The following is a 16309-nucleotide window of genomic DNA, read 5'->3' on the forward strand; positions in this document are numbered from 1 at the left end:
CCCCCCCCCCCCCCCCGGCACCTTTAGCCAACAGGTGAAAGGAGTTGGCGAATCCAAGTCCCGGCATTCCTGCGCTCTGGTGGGACAATTCTGAGGCACTTCTAAATGATTCCTCAGGGACACCCCATGGGGTCGGACTCCAGTTGCCCCTAAGGCTAACAGGCTCATCAACGCGCCCTTCAGTGGTCTCGACTTCCTCTGAGTTCTCATTCCACGCCCTGGAGTCACCCCCAAGCAAGCTTTCTGCACCCAAGTCCTTGTCTCGGTCTGCTTTCGGGGAACCGAAACCGTCTACGTGGACGGATGCTCTTACTCCAGGTTTTCGCACACGCTGTCTCCTCTGTCCTGAACACTCCTGAACAGCTCTTCAAGAATCTGTTAAAGATCAGTTCGTCCGTCAGTCTTCTCTGACCCTCATCTCTTCGAATGCCGTGGGATCCCACTGCACTGTTGCTCTAAGCACAACACTCCCGTACTTGCAAACCCTCAAGAAGCTACAGTACAAAGAACCCTATACTCTCTGAAGTTTTAACAACACGTTCATTGAATCCTACTGACCCCATTCCCATTCCTATTTTACAGGTGAGGAAAACGAAGCTCAGGAAACCGGACGTAGGCGGACTTGAACTCGCGGGACATCTTCCAGTGCGCTAGCTCCCTTAAACCTGAGGCTTCGTGCCCAACATTACAGTGACCAATAGGAGTAGTCAGTTCCCCAGGCTGAGGATTTGCCAGCAGTGGCTCACGAGCACCCAGGCAAAGCAAACCCCAGGGGAGGGCAGGGAGGAAGGTAGGTCAACTAGGCTAAACTCGAATTTCAGGAGTGGCCTTTATTTTATTTTTTTCAATGTGATATATTTTAATAAAATGAAGGATAAAAATCATGTGATCATCTCAATAGATGTGGAAAAAGCATTTGACAAATTAACAATTTATGATAAAAACTTAATAAAATGGGTATAGAGGGAATGTATCTCAACATAATAAAAGCCATATATGACAAATCCACAGCTAATAACATAGTCAACAGTGAAAAGGTGACATTGTTTTTTCTAAGAGCAAGAACAAAACAAGGATGCCACTCTCCCTACTATACTAATTCAGCATAGTATTAGAAGTGCTAGCCACAGCAATTAGGCAGGGAAAAGAAATAAAATTATACAAATTTGAAAGAAAGAACTGTCACTATTTGCAGATGACATGATATTGTATATAGAAAACCCTCGACTCCACTAACAAGCTCTAAGAACTAATAAATGAATTCACTAAAGTTGCAGGATACTTGCCTTTTAAAGGAATATTTAAAGAGCACAAACAGAAATCCACAGATGTAAGTAGCAAATTTTTTGTTGTTTTAAATTTCAGACATTAGATTTTTTTTTGTCTCTAGAAGTTCAATCTGAGTCTATTTTATATTTTACATTTTTTCCATCATGCTCACACTTTCTTCTGCCTACTTGAACACACGGAGAATGTTTTTACATCCCTGTCTACTAATTCCGCCATCCATTTCAATTCTGAGTCTGGCTGTTCCTTTTTAAGGTGAAAAAAATTTGGGGGTGCCTGGTGGCTCAGTAGGTTGGGCATCTGCCTTCAGCTCGGGTCATGATCCTGGGGTCCTGGGATTGAGCCCTGCATTGGGCTCCCCGCTCAGCGGTGAGTCTGGTTCTCTCTCTCCCTTTGCCCACCCCGCTCTTGTGTGCTCTCTCTCAAATAGATAAATGGAGAAAATCTTAAAAAAAAAAAAAAGATGAAAAAATTACTAAGATCTCTTTTGGGGATAATTAGTAATCTTGAAATTTACACTAAATCATTCATAGGGTATCAGAAAATACAGTCTTCAGAGAAAGCTCTCAATATATTTAGTTCAACAGCATTCAATGTAATATGGAATTAGGGATGATATCAGAAAACTTTGAGGGACAGGAATTCAATCTCTCATGTCATAATAAAATTTAGACATGAAACATAATTTACCACTCACTGCTTCTTCCTCTGTTTCTAAAGAGAATGTTAAAAAGTTTGGGCCTGGATTAGATATCAGTGACTGAATACAACTGTATTTCCACGAGTTTTTAATTTAAATAGTGAAACATTAAAACAAAGACCCAGGGGCGCCTTGGAGGCTCAGTTGGTTAAAGAGTCTGCCTTTGGCTTGGGTCATTGATTTCTGGGTCCTGGGATCGAGCGCTACATCAGGCTCCTTGCTCAGCAGGGAGTCTGCTTCTCCCTCTCTCTCTCCCTCCACCCCTGCTTATGCACTCTCACTCTCAATCTCAAATAAATAAAACCTTAAAAAAAAAAAAAAAGGCCCAGATTTATGTAGAGAGTTTTATTTATATAAACACAAAATTTCCATCAACAGTTTCAATTTCAGATGCACCTGGTGGACACACTGCCTCTAAAAGGTACTAAAAAAAAAAAAAAAAAATACACACGTAGCTTAAACTCTACTTGTTGTTAAAGCACTTTGTTTAAATCTTGCTTTACAAATTACAATGGCTATCCCCACTGTACAGGTTAGAAAACTGAGGCTGGCAAATGAGGCCAAGACTTGAATTCAGAGGTCCTGGGCCATTTCTTGGGCAACATTTTCCACTAAAACCTAGTAGCTGCCAGGAGTAGAGAGGCCTTGCTCAAAAGCCAAATTAAAATCTTTCATTAACTCATAGTGAACATGGAATCTGGCTTAAGCCAGAGTGAGGTCAAAAGTCACTCAAGGTCCATTTAGTACTTTTATACAGAAAAGGGCCTAGATTCAAAGTCTGCCCCCGTAAGATTGTGTAACAACCAGGTTCTTGAAGACTATGCTCCAAAGACAGGATCCTGCTCTGTACCATGTTTTTCCCCAATCGAATGCCAGGGGCTTACTGAAATGCAGCTGACCAACGATACAGCCCTCAAACCTGTATAACACGTCACCCCAAATACCCATTCTGAGTTTCTTCCCAAATGAATGCATGAGACTAGTGTCTATCCTCCTGTGTGAAGGACTGCACTTGAGGTTTTCATCTCCCGGTTTCTCATTTTAGCGAGGCAGGTAACGTATCTTGCAGGGAAGGAACTGGACTTCCAGACAGGCTAAGTAACTGGCTCAGTTAAAGAGCTGGTACTCAAACCTGGAAGTTATTCTGGAGTCGTGCTTTCTACAAAAGAAAGAGGCAACCACAGAGATGGATTTAAGAGTAAGCTCACAAATATACTGGAGGTCATATCCAAAGCCTAAATATGTGTGTACACACACGTATGTTTATATGTAATGTGACAGTTTTGGGAATGAGTGTCACTTTTCATAATCTCCTAGATGTATGGTTTTAAATTGAAATACAACACAGACTTGGAACAGTGCACAAATCATAAGCATACAGCTCAATGAGTTTTCAAAAATTCAATACATCCAGGTAACCAAAGAAACAGAACAGTACTAGCCCCTTCCGTGTCCTGTCCTTAAGTTTACTTTCTAAGGCAGCCTTTAGGATTAGAATCAAAGTCAGATGTTCATCAGAAGCAAATAGGGAAACAATGTTCATTTTCCAACTCAAAGACCAGAAAGAAAGAGAGAGGTTTTAAGGCTCAAGAGGTGCATTTTAAAAAATTATCTTTATTTAGGTTTCTGATTCAGCACATGTATCAAAGACTAATCAACATAAAGTAAATAAGACATTAATTGGAAGTCTTACATCTCTCTAAACTCTGACCAAGAATGTCAAGATTGCCACTATTACCAGAACTCCAACCTAGTCAAGTTGTAAACAAGCTATCATGAACACACAGTGTGCACGGAGATGCAGAGGCAAAGACATGCTATGCTAGCACTTGGCTCTCCTCTCTTCCTTGTTGATGTCTTTCTGTTTGACAGACCATTTTTGCTTTCCATGCTGAGTTCCAAATAAAGTCCAAAGGCTCAGGGTCAACCTGATTAAAACCTCTTCCAGAGGAATGCATTCCTAAACTGTTGTGCCTGCAACTTTGTTTTTGCCAGGATGAAGTTCAGATCAAGATGTACACTACAATCTCGATGACGGTGCAGACTGAGTCAAGAACTGAAGTTGAGCAGTAACCCGAGTTAAGGCATGAATGCACACACACACACACACGTGCACACACACAGCACCCACACTATCGTGAACATAGGATTCCCTCCACCGCCTCACGAGAGGCAACCAGGGCTTGGCTGTTAACGACTGCTGAGCATTCTGGAAATGCTCCCCATAACAACATGCCAACAGCTGTGTGTGTATGTTAAAAAAAAAAAAAAAAATAGAAAAAAGAAAACAAGAAACCAGAAACGAAAACCTAAAAACCCCTTAATCTCTTACAATGGCTCTTGAGCATGGAACTCGTGTAGCAGCGTTAACAGCTGGCTCTTTAATAAATTTGGAAATAAAAGGTTGTTTTACTATGTATTTCTTTGGTAGTTACCACTACAAAGTTTTCAGTGTTGGTTACCTATAAGACAAGTACTAGACAGAAGATCAGGTTACATAGAAATGATTCTTCCGTACTGGTAAGATAAAAATATTGTGCTCTCGAAGCACAAGTTACTAGGCTTTTTCTTGCCTTATTGGGCATCCTCTATAAGCAAGGCTTCGTGCAGGAAAAGTTCATGTCTACCTAACAGAGGGAGATACATATTCTATTTTCCTACAGTTGAACAGTTAACAAAAATTCACATTATCAGTGATCTCTGGTCCAATCAGTTAGAAGCCAATTACAAAGGGACAACGGCACTTGGTGCCAAAGCCACATTCTGGTCACACATTCATCCCATGGTTGGTCAGTATCCCAGGAGCTCAGAGTTTAAAACTCCTCTCAATTAACAGGGAGCAAGTTAAATTAAATTTTAAATATTTCCACCATCTGCCAAATTTCTGAAATTCTGTCCAGAATGCCAGCATGCTTGATGAGAAAGCAGTTCAGAGCCCAGAGAGGTGTCAGGTATTGGAGAAGTTAATTTGGTTTTGTATAAAAGGCATGGTAATCTGGCAACAGAGTACTTATCCTATTAGCAGCACAGTGGTAGCCAAGGGTCTCTGTCCGCAAGACAGGGAAAGGAAGCTCCTAGAAGCTACTGGTGCGCCCGCCTGCCCGCGGGCCGGCTCCTGATTGGACAGAGGCCTTCAGGGAACCGCTCCAGGGTGCCCCTGGGCGCGTGGGCCGCAGAAATGGCAGGAACCATATTCAGCCCCTACGAGAAGCGGCCGCGGTAAGTCAACTTCCCATGGGTGAGGGGCCTCTTGCCTCCATGGGCTTGCGGTCTGAATTTGATGGGTCCCTGGTGGCTGAACCATCAGCAAGAATGGTCCTGGCAGGTGCACTACCTGCGAGTGACAGGTGCCACGCGGGGTCAGAAACCACCTGAGAAGGACCTGAAACAGCACAGATTCAAAAGAGTAGTGTTTGTTCTACCAATTCTGAATGTCCACAGGGAGAGGCAACTCGATCTACATCGAAAAAGTGGTGTTTGAAGGAGCTGTGTTTTATTTTGAAATGAAATGACGAGTCTAGGGAAACCAGCACTCCATTTCTGCAAAAGTCTGAAAGTCAGGAACCTATTTCTAAAAGGCGTTTGTTAGGAGCAGTTTGCTCACGCCAAGTGCTTTTTCAATCACCATTGGGCAATGTTTCGACTTTTGTGCTTTCAGGAGGGAACCACTGACAGGAAGTGGAGGGAAGCTTGTTCCGTTATGGACTTTCTCGTTTGCGTGCAAGCCACTATCCAACAGCATTAAATTCTATCAGCTCATGAAAGAGTCTTGTAAACATAGACCATACTTCTCCTATGAGAAAAACCAAGAACTGTACCGTGAAGGCAAAATGGGTTTGCCTCCTCTCAGAATTCCTCGGAATGGCAATGTACCAGGAGGGGCGGCAGGCTGTTGGTGAGATCCCCAGGTTTGCTAGGACCCCGTCTGATCGAATTAAAAACCTAAAGCCTCAATAATTAAATGCCAAACTTCTTCCCCTTATTTGAGAACTGTACTATGATTATGTATATTACATACAGATTATAAATAAAATTTATATAGACCAATTGGGGAGTGAAGTTCAGGGGTGGAAGCAGGAAGAGGTGAAAAATCCTATTGTTGCTTTTACTCTCCAGTTCTTAAAATGCTAGTCAAACACTATTTTCCAACAAGACTTTTCATTCTGTAATTCTTAAATATGCATTCGAAGGCAAAAATGGAAGTTTCTATACTGTACACTATTAAATATCTACAATGTCACGGTTCCTTATTTTTAGGAGTGTGTTCAATAAAGCGCTAGCTATTAGAGATGGGTGTCACAAAACATGGACTCTTAAAAATTACTGATAAATTAATTTTCAGTTCTCTGATTATATCCAACAGATACACATTCTCATCATAAAATATACATTCTCTAGTAAGTTATTTTCGTCCACAGCATATATAAATATGCAAACACAGGTGGTAAAAATCACTTTACTACCAAAGTACAAAACAGTAACTGCTGAAAAGCAAAAATAAAGATGTTGCAAGTATTAAGAAAAGAGTGACTCACAGTGTTCCACTTCCAAGTGAAACCAAACGATTTATTTGTGCTAAATGAGTGGAAATAACGTATTCAGAGTATACTTGTTTGTACACCGCGCTTGCTTATACCGGGCGACACAAGCGCTCATCCAGCTAATGTGCTACTTTCTTCTCACCTCTTGTCTCTTCTGCCAAGCAATAAACTATTCTGTGGCTGTTATGCCAAGAGATTCCTATAATGTTCATTTCAAATAGTACTTTCTAATAGTATTTTGCACCTTTAAAATATTTGTTCAAACTCTATTTTAGGGGAACACGAAGAATGGAAAGGGGAAAATAGCTGTTTCTGTTATAATCACGTTGCCTTCTGCAGCAGAAATCAAAGAGTGTGTCTAATCAGCCATCAAAACCACCGGTGGGCAGGACAACATTTATCGACTCGTGTTAGAGGGGCCAGTCTGGGTAGGTTAACACTAAAGATAAGGAAAGAATCACACCTTAATATACAATAATTATCCATCCCACGTGTATGTGGAAAAGGTACAGCCATGTGATCCATTACTTTAGCCTATCTGTTTCACAAGAGACATGGATGTTGACATATACTGAAAATAACCTATAAAAAGTGTATCTGTAGAAAGCTCTATCAAAGAGTATATATTGTCTTGGGCACTGATATCTAACTTTCCATTCTACACCGAAAGCTAGATTTTCAAAGGTCTGAATTGTAGTGCTGAATTATTGGTATGTTTGGTAAACACCATTATAATGGGGGGTGGGGGGAGGGGAGTAACAGCTCAGTAATTTTCTGCAAATTCATGAAAAAAAAAAATGTAAAAAAGATATCCCTTTTTATTTTACAAACCTAAAAGCCAGGAAAATGAAGCTCTGGGGCCAAGCAAAAATTGCACACTGCTGCTGAATTACCAAATATCGAATAGCAAATGTTCCAGCCAGGGAATGGACGTACATGTAGATTCAAGTAAAACACTGATGGAAAAAGTCATCTGTTTAGTGTTGTAGACCCACAACACTGGCTGCGTTTCTGACAAACACTTACAACACAATTAATAGTGAAGCCTAGATAACCTCAGTGCAAATAAGTCAGATCCAAAAATGCCAGGGAAGGAAGCCTTTGGCGTTGAGTAGACGGCTCCACTGTACGAGTCCCAACAGGAGATGCAGACTAAGCACATGCATTAAGGCTGGGAGGAGGGGTGCACCGGATGTTGCGAAGGGGCGGGCTGCGAGGTGGCTGCCGAGGGGGCCGCAGGCTGCATGGGCGGCGGAGGTGGAGGCGGAGGGGGCTGGACCGGGGTCTGTGTGTTGGGAGACGGAGGTGGCGTGGGCCGTTTGAATTTGTCAGGACTGTTGCTTCTCCGCGGTGAAGGCCTCTGTAGAGAGGACAGAACAGCAGGTCAGTCTGGGTCCAGACGGCTCATTTCTAACAGCCTGACAAGTGGGGGCTAGTGAAAAGGGGGAGCGACAGAGACAAGAAACTAGCGAGTTCCTTGTCTAGCCCTACTGGTTTCTGAACTACTAATGAAAACTTAAGGTGGAGTTTGCACCTACACCCAAGAGAAAGCTGTGCAAAATTACTATGAAACTTGCACTGACCAAACTACTGGACTTGGGCCCCTCGATGGGACAGTCCTAGAATTAAGACAGCTGCCTCATCCTCCACTCTAATCTTTTCTGTCCACTGTCTGTCCCCAAGTTCCTCCCGTCACTCAAGTAAGTTGTCAACATCCTGAAAGCTGCAGCTCAATCAAATGTTTCTTTTTACATAAAGCCCATCAAACCAATAAAAACGGCTTCAGGACTACCTCCTGCTTTTGTAGAGTAAGAGTCTTCTTTTAAAGATTCCCTTATCGGAAATACCCTCACTTCTCTCCTATTCTCAAACCCCCGTTAGTTACATTTCCAATCGCTCTATTAGTCAACTTAACAACCAGCTCTAAAGAAAAAACTCCCCTGAGTGAAGTTTGAACCAAACACACTTAAGGCTCCTTCTAATTCCAGGAGAAAAAATTCTGAGTGAAAGCAGAAATAAGGTTAATTTCAAGAAGAATACTGAGGATCAGTGAACTGTGAAGATGCAGACAATAAATATTTTAGACACTGTGGCAACCAGCAATGATTCGTTATGGCAAAGAGCTGGCCAGAGTTCAATTAAGGCATTGGCCAGAGTTCAAATTACATTTCACAAAGCGTAATTTTTCACAGAAAGTGAAGCTGAAGTTTTGTCTCCTGGGAAGGATTTTAGTTTCCACACCAGAATTTGGTATCAAACTGCGGGGAAGTCTCTATAGTTTGAAGGTGAACTGGTGGTGGGAGGGAGAAGAAAGGTCAAGGTCTAAGGGCATCAGCCCCGGTTCTCCTAAGAAGCAGCGGCTGCTACCACCAAGAAAGTCAAGTGTGGCTTCCTCCCCTCTGAATACTTACTGTGATGCCATGGGATGCTCCCATATGCTGCACATGAAGACCCGGGGAATTGTAATAAGACATTCCGGCTCTAGTCAGTGAAGTTGGTGGCGTGAAACCAACTGTGTGACTTGCATATGATAGACCTGAAATATAACAATAGCAAGCATTATTTCAAACTCCATTCTCTGGTGTCTTCAACCATCTAGAAGACTTTAAAATGCAAAAGTTCTCAGTCACCAACAAAAATGAACACAGGTAAGAGTAGCGGGCTCACCAAATGGCCTCCTGAGTAAAAGGGGATTATATCAAGTCCTAGAATAGAACAAAGAGCCCAGAAATAGGTCCACACATAAACGGTCAAATAATCTTCAACAAAGGTGCCAAGTATACATAATGGGGAAAGGGTAGCCTCTTCAACAAATGGTACTGAGAAAACCAGATATCCACATGCAAAAGAATGAAACTGGACCCCTATCTTATACCATACACAAAAATCAACTCAAAATGGATTAAAGACTCAAACATAAGACATACAACTATAAGCTCTTAGAATAAAACACAGACGAAAAACTTCATATTGGTCTTAGCAATGATTTCTCAGATGTGACACCAAAAGCGCAGCCACAAAAGCAGAAAACAGACAAGGGGGACTATATCAAACTCAAAAGCTTAAATAGCAAGGGAAATAATCAACAGAAGGGTAATCCATGGAATATGAGAAAATACTGACAAATATATCAGATAAGGGATTAGTATTCAAAATATATAAGGAACTCCTACAGTTTAATAACAAATAAATAATCCGATTAAAAAATGGGCAAAGGACTTGAATAGACATCTCTCCAAAACATACAAATAGTCAACAGGCATATGAAAAGAGGCTCAACAGCCTGCAACATTATCCACAATAGCCAAGATGTATAAACCACCTAAATCAAACTCAACACCCAAAAAAACCCAAAAAATCCAGTCAAGAAATGGGCAGAAGACACAAACAGACATTTTTCCAAAGAAGATATACAAATGGCCAACAGACACATGAAAAAAACCTCATCATCACTCGGCATCAGGGAAATCCAAATCAAAACCTCAATGAGATACCACCTCACACCAGTCAGAATGGCTAAAACTGACAACTCAGGAAACGACAGATGTTGGTGAGGATACGGAGAAAGGGGAACCCTCCTACACTGTTGGTGGGAATGCAAGCTGGTGCAGCCACTCTGGAAAACAGTACGGAGGTTCCTCAAAAAGTTAAAAATAGAGCTACCTTACGACCCAGCAATTGCATTACTAGGTATTTATCCAACAGATACAAATACGGTGATTTGAAGGGGCACCTGCACCCTATGTTTATAGCAGCAATGTCCACAATAGCCAAACTGTGGAAAGAGCCCAGATGTCCACTGACAAATGAATAAACAAGATGTGGTATACACACACACACAATGGAATATTACTAAGCCATCAAAAAGAATGAAATCTTGCCTTTTGCAATGACATGGATGGAACTAGAGGGTATTATGCTAAGCGAAATAAACCAGTCAGCGAAAGACAAATACCATATGATTTCACTCATATGTGGAATTTAAGAAACAAAACAGATGAACATAGGGGAAGGGAAGGAAAAAGAAGATGAAAACAGAGAGGGAGACAAACCATAAGAGACTCTTAACTATAGGAAACAAACTGAGGGTTGCTGGAGGGGAGGTGAGTGGGGGGATGGGGTAATAGGCATTAAGGAGTGCACTTGAAGTAATAAGTACAGTTCTTTAAGCTGTTAAGGATACTTTTGGCTTCCATGGCTGAGACATGCAGCCACCAAGCCCACCTTTATGTGTCTTGTCCCAGAATTTGTGCCCTCAACATCTAAAGTCAAGAGTTAATTTCATTTCTTGATTTGACTATCAAATAGTGCTTTCTATTTGGCATGTTCCCATTCCAATTGTGGATGTGGAGTTCACATTTACAAGATGGAGGTCTGGAGTAAAGTCTAAATCTTTGGAAACTAAGTGGCCATGTTTGTTTTGACCACAAGGACTTCAGCTGGAGGAGGGAAGAAGTTTTATTAAAACAGCTCTGAGGAATACAACCCTAATTCTGTTTCTTATGAAAGTGATGAAATTTAAGAGAAAGGCTATGAAAATGGATCCTTACCCCAAGACAGAGAAGCTCATAATAATAATAAAGATGCAGCCTATTTTGTAGCATTACAAGGTTAATTACTGGTATGTTAGACACTACTCAACAATCTTCAAAGCCTTCCTATTGTCTACCTAAACTAAGGGAAAAAAAAAATCTCTTCTCTGGATATTATAAAGGCCTCTGCACTTGGCTCCAAACTATCTCTTAATATTGTAGGTCAGTGGTTCCCAACACAGAGTATCAAAGCCCTCAATTAGGCCCAAATCAGATGAAAATAGAATCTATGGGAACAGGGCCTCAGGGCAGCCCGTGGTTAAGAACCACAGTGACCTTATCACTCTTGATTCTGACCTCTACTTCAGTTCACATCATGCCCTTTGCCTGGGGTAGCTTCTCTGTACTTTCTCCCCTGTCAGTCAGGACCTCAATGAGCCTCTGAAGAGGCAAACAGCCTAGATCCTACAGCCAACGGCCATATTAGCTCTAGTTCTGCCACTTGGCACTGAGTGACAGTGGACTTCAGATCCATCGACCGTAAAATGAGATTACTGTAGTGGCCTCACAAGGTTGCTGTGGGGATGAAGTGAGTAAATATCACAGTGCTCAGTGTGCCTGGCCAACGATAGCCTCATTAAGCTTCAGCTCATGACGCTCCTTTAAGGCCCATCTCAAAAGTGCTCAAAGCTGGGTAGCTCTCTCTTCTTGGAATCTCTTCTTAAATTATTTAGATTTTTTTCAATTTTAACTTTTTATTTTGAAACCGTTTACCACTCGCATGAAATTGCACACACACTACAGGGTTCCCGTGGGCCCTGCAGCCAGCCTCCACCAACGAGCTGTTCTAGACGCACAGCACAGTATCAACCCCAGGAGACTGACACAGGTCCCCTCCTAGTGACGAAGGCACAGACTGGAGTTGGACTCCATCAGAGTTTACTGTACTCTTCCTGTGGGCACGTGTGTACACAGCTCAAAGTAATTTGATCACATGTGCAGATTAGAGTAACTGTCATCACAATCAGCTGCAAAACTGCTCCATCACCACAAAGAAACCCCCTCGTGTCAGTCCTTTCACTTGGCACACCTTCCCTCTCATCCTACGCCCCAGCAATGACTGATCTGTTCCCTGTCACTGTAATGTCACTTTGAGAATGTTCCAGAAATGAAGTTGTACAGTATATAACCCTCCACAGAGTGGATGTCCTGCAATTCAGCTATTTCACCTTCTGCATAAAATTCATTATGCGTGGCCTTGTAAAGTTTCTTGTAAAGAGTTTCTTGTTTCTTGTATGTCCACCCCCGCAACCCTTCCCCAGGCCCTATTGTTGATGATAAGCTCTTAGAGGCCAGACCATACCTTAGTACTTTTTGTTTCCCTTAAGTTCTAATCATCATGTGTCTGACCCTCTGGCCCACGAAATCAATACAGGATAAGAATCCAAAAATACCTAGGTTGAAAATGCCAAACCCCAAACACCAATCTACTAATAAATCAAATACTATGGCTTTTTGAAGCTATTGCTACAATAGATTTCTCTTGCTTTCATATAGAAATGCATTAACTAAAGTGAAAATGGTTAAGACTTTATTTCACTGTCCACACGCTCAAGGCTGCAACTTTAAAAGATGATTAATTAAAAGCAATTCATGACAAAAACCACTAAGCAAAATGAAGCAAGTACAGAAGGGTATAATCTGTGTGAAACCAACTATCTAAAGGAACATTGCAGGAGAAAGGGGTAGGGAGAGGAGACACCTAAAAACACCACCTTTGGATAGGATTCTGGATGACTTTATTTCTGCTTATACCCGTCTAATTGTCCCCCAAATTTTCTTTAGTATCTTTTTGCTAATGAAAAAAAAAAATTGTAGAGCCAAACTAAAGGCACAAAGCTTTTCTTCCTTTTAAGATATTTTAGATTATAATTTTAAGATATTTTAGTTCTAGAAGTTACACATAAGACCACGGTCTTTGCAAAAATTCAAATATAGACACAATTTCCTCTTTAAATCTCCCTAATCTGGCTCCGTCCCCATCACTCCATCAGCGCTGCTCTTGCAAGGTCAGCAGTGTTTCCGTGCCGCTGGTTGCGACAACCATTCTCCACTCCTCATTGTACTTGACCTTGGAGAGCCTCTGACAAAGCCGACCACTCTCCTCTTGGTGAAAGGCTTTGTCTTAACTTCAGTGAGATCATATTCCAATTTTCTTTCCACTCCCCTGGTAGCCACTTCCCAATCTCCTTCGCCAGGTTTTCCTCCTGTACTTGACCTCCAAATAACACAGTTGCTTCAAGATCAGACAGGAGGGCTTTTCTCTGCTCCCTTTATCTACTAGGACTAGGTGACATCTCACCTATTTCTCTGGCTTTCTTTAAAAATAAACTTTTAATTCTAGAATAGTGTTAGGTTTACAGAAAAGCGGCAAGAGTAATACAGACAGTTCCTGTATGGTCCATGCTCAGACTCCCCTATTATTAACACCTTATGCTAGTATAATACATTCGTCACAACTAGTAAACCAAGGGGCACCTGGGTGGCTCAGTCAGTTAAGCGTCTGCCTTCGGCTCAGGTCATGATCCCAGGGTCCTGGGATCAAGTCCCGCATCAGGCTCCCTGCTCGGTGGGGAGTCTGCTTCTCCCTCTGCCTGTCGCTCCCCCTGCTTATGCTCTCTCTCTTTATCAAATAAATAAAGTCTTAAAAAAAAAACAACTAATAAACCGATACTGATACATTATTATTAACTCAGATCCACACTTCTCTGGATATCCTGAAGTTTTACCTAATGTCCCTTTTTTGTTCCAGGATCCCATTTGGATGCCACTTAATATTTGTCAGGTCTCCTTAGGCACCTCTCAGCTGAGGCAGTTCCTCAATTCTCCTTGTTTTTGATGAGCTTGTCACATTTGCAGTATATCAATCAGGTATTCTGCAGACAGACTATCCCTGAGCTGGGATCTGTCTGACGTTTTCCACATGGTTAGACTGGGTTACGGGTTTTTTGGAAGAAGTCCAAAGAGGTAAAGTGCCATTTTCATCACATCAAGGGCATGTGCTATGGACAATGGCCCCCCACTGTCGACGTGGACCCTGAGGCCATGTTTGTCAACTCTCCCCACTGTAAAGCTACTCTTTTTTTCCCTTTACCACACTTACTCTTTGGAGGGAAGACCCTATGTCCTACCACATTTAAAGAGTGAAGAGTTATTTCTACTTCCTTGAGAGCAGAGTATCCACGTAAATTATGTGGAATTCTTTCGAAGGACAGATTTGTCTCTTCTACCTTGTTTATTTAGTCGGTCATTTATTTATATTAGTATGAACTCATGGATATTTATTTTATGTTTGGGTTATAATCTAACACGTCATTATTTCTTTTGTGGCTCAGATTATTCCAGCTTTGGCCTATGGGGGCTCTTTCTGTTGGCACCTGTGTCTCTTCCACATACCTCCATTTTGCTATTTTCTGAGCACCTCCTTACTCTGCAGCATTACCAGATTTTCCAGGTTCATCCCGTACATTCCCTGCTCCAAGCCCCAGAAACATCCATTTCTCCAAGGAGTTCCCAGTTCTTTTCACTGGAGAACAGAATTAGAAACCAAGATCTGGGCAGCGGGTATGCTTGTTGCTAGTGGGGTGTAGACCCTTTTTCAAAGTTCATTATTCCCCATCTGTGATTTAGACACATCAAAATATGCTAATTGGGAGCATCTTGACGTTAGGCTGCTTAAAATAACGGACAACCTGAAAGATAACTGTTGACAAGTAATACTCTCCCCATACATAATCCACATATGTAAGTCCGTACATTAGTGAGAAGAGGATCTTTGATAAGTTCTAGGAAATACATCTTTCAATCAAACTGAACGAGAACTTAAAATATTTCAACAACTTGATGAAATGCAAGACTGCCAATGTTAATCAGAAATGGTAAGGGAAGAAATGAGCCAAAATGATTAAAATGGAAATGAAAATGAGCCAAAATGATTAAAATGGAAATGAAAACTATATATACATATAAAAACAACATAATTCCACTAGAAAGTGATTAGATATTCTTAATATGAGCACCACAACTTCTTCCAATAAAAATGAAATTGAAAAGCAAACTTGAAAATTCAGGTTTTGCTGATGTACTATGTATAGGACTGCAAGGGACTAGATTAGGAGTAATTCTGCTGCCAAATAGGAGATAAAATCTACTTTGATGATATTATAGAACTTAAAATAAGACACAAATGTTCTTCTCACTTAGGCTGGCTGAAAGAAAAAAAAAATCTAGGTGTTACTTATTACTTAGTTTAAGGAAAAGCAAATGGCTCGTCTATACAGGCAAGTCCCCAATATAGGGACAGGTACAGTGAAAGTCCAAATTATGTACACAGAGTAAGATTTTCCTGTAGAATATCTGTTACAATAGAAGTATATTCCCAACCAAGGTCTGACTTTTGCTTTTTCTTTATTCAATGATCACATTATTAGACTTAATGAATTGGAAAATACATGCCTCTAAGGATTTCTTCAGGTTTAAATAAATCAAACAGAAGGCTAAATTATACTGAATATGAATCAGCATCACCATCAACTATAAAAGCCACCCTCCATATTGCTTCTTCCTAATGCATGCCTTCCTTTTACATCAATAAATCAGAAGGCAAAGACCTTTATCATGGTAATGAAACCCAAGTGCTATTTGGGGAAAACTGAGAGGCAGCAAGGAAGGGGAGTTTCGGAGAGATTTAAAGGCCACCAGAGAACAGGAGGCACAGATACCAGAGCATCCTTGGGGCAAGAACAAGGGGGATGATCATGTACTGATCCAGGACACGAAGCCCTTTTGGTTTGCAAACAGCTCCTCTTAACCTTGCCCCAACTGGACAAAAGTTGCCATGCTTTGTGCTGGACTGTCTTTTGATTTCTCCTCTTTAAAAAAAAAAAGAAAGAAAGAAAGGTCACAGCAGCAGAGCACTGGGCAGGAGCCTAACCTCGGTGTGTCTGTGGCTACATGTGCTGCCACCACATTTCCCTTCGTCCACCTAAAGGGCATTCCCTGCTGTCCACGGTTACAACAGCCCAAGTGACAGGGTCCCTAACAGGCAGCTGTTCTGCTGGCCAAACCCACAAAGCCTTTCCTGCCGCCACCCTTCCAAGCAGGCACCTCACTTTATTCTGCTGTGGAACTCCTCCCCCCCCCCACACACACTCTTTCTCTCCTCCCCCCACCACACACACAGACACACA

The 16309-nt window shown here is 41.6% G+C and overlaps 1 protein-coding gene across 1 annotated transcript in view; it reads right to left on the reverse strand.

Annotated features, from left to right (window-relative positions):
* Positions 1 to 5613: 5613 nt before the first annotated feature.
* Positions 5614 to 16309, reverse strand: part of LOC118019975 (coiled-coil domain-containing protein 6) — a 103822-nt gene continuing 93126 nt past the window's right edge. The window contains exons 8-9 of the mRNA XM_035019727.1: positions 8940 to 9064; positions 5614 to 7888 (exon numbers count right to left, since the gene is read on the reverse strand). Of these exons, the coding sequence (XP_034875618.1) occupies positions 7694 to 7888; positions 8940 to 9064 (320 nt within the window). The 3' untranslated portion in view covers positions 5614 to 7693. The remainder of the gene's footprint in view (positions 7889 to 8939; positions 9065 to 16309) is intronic.

The sequence above is a fragment of the Mirounga leonina genome, unplaced genomic scaffold (assembly GCF_011800145.1).
Source record: "Mirounga leonina isolate KUSES-001 unplaced genomic scaffold, KU_Mleo_1.0 Mir_109, whole genome shotgun sequence".
Taxonomy (NCBI): domain Eukaryota; kingdom Metazoa; phylum Chordata; class Mammalia; order Carnivora; family Phocidae; genus Mirounga; species Mirounga leonina.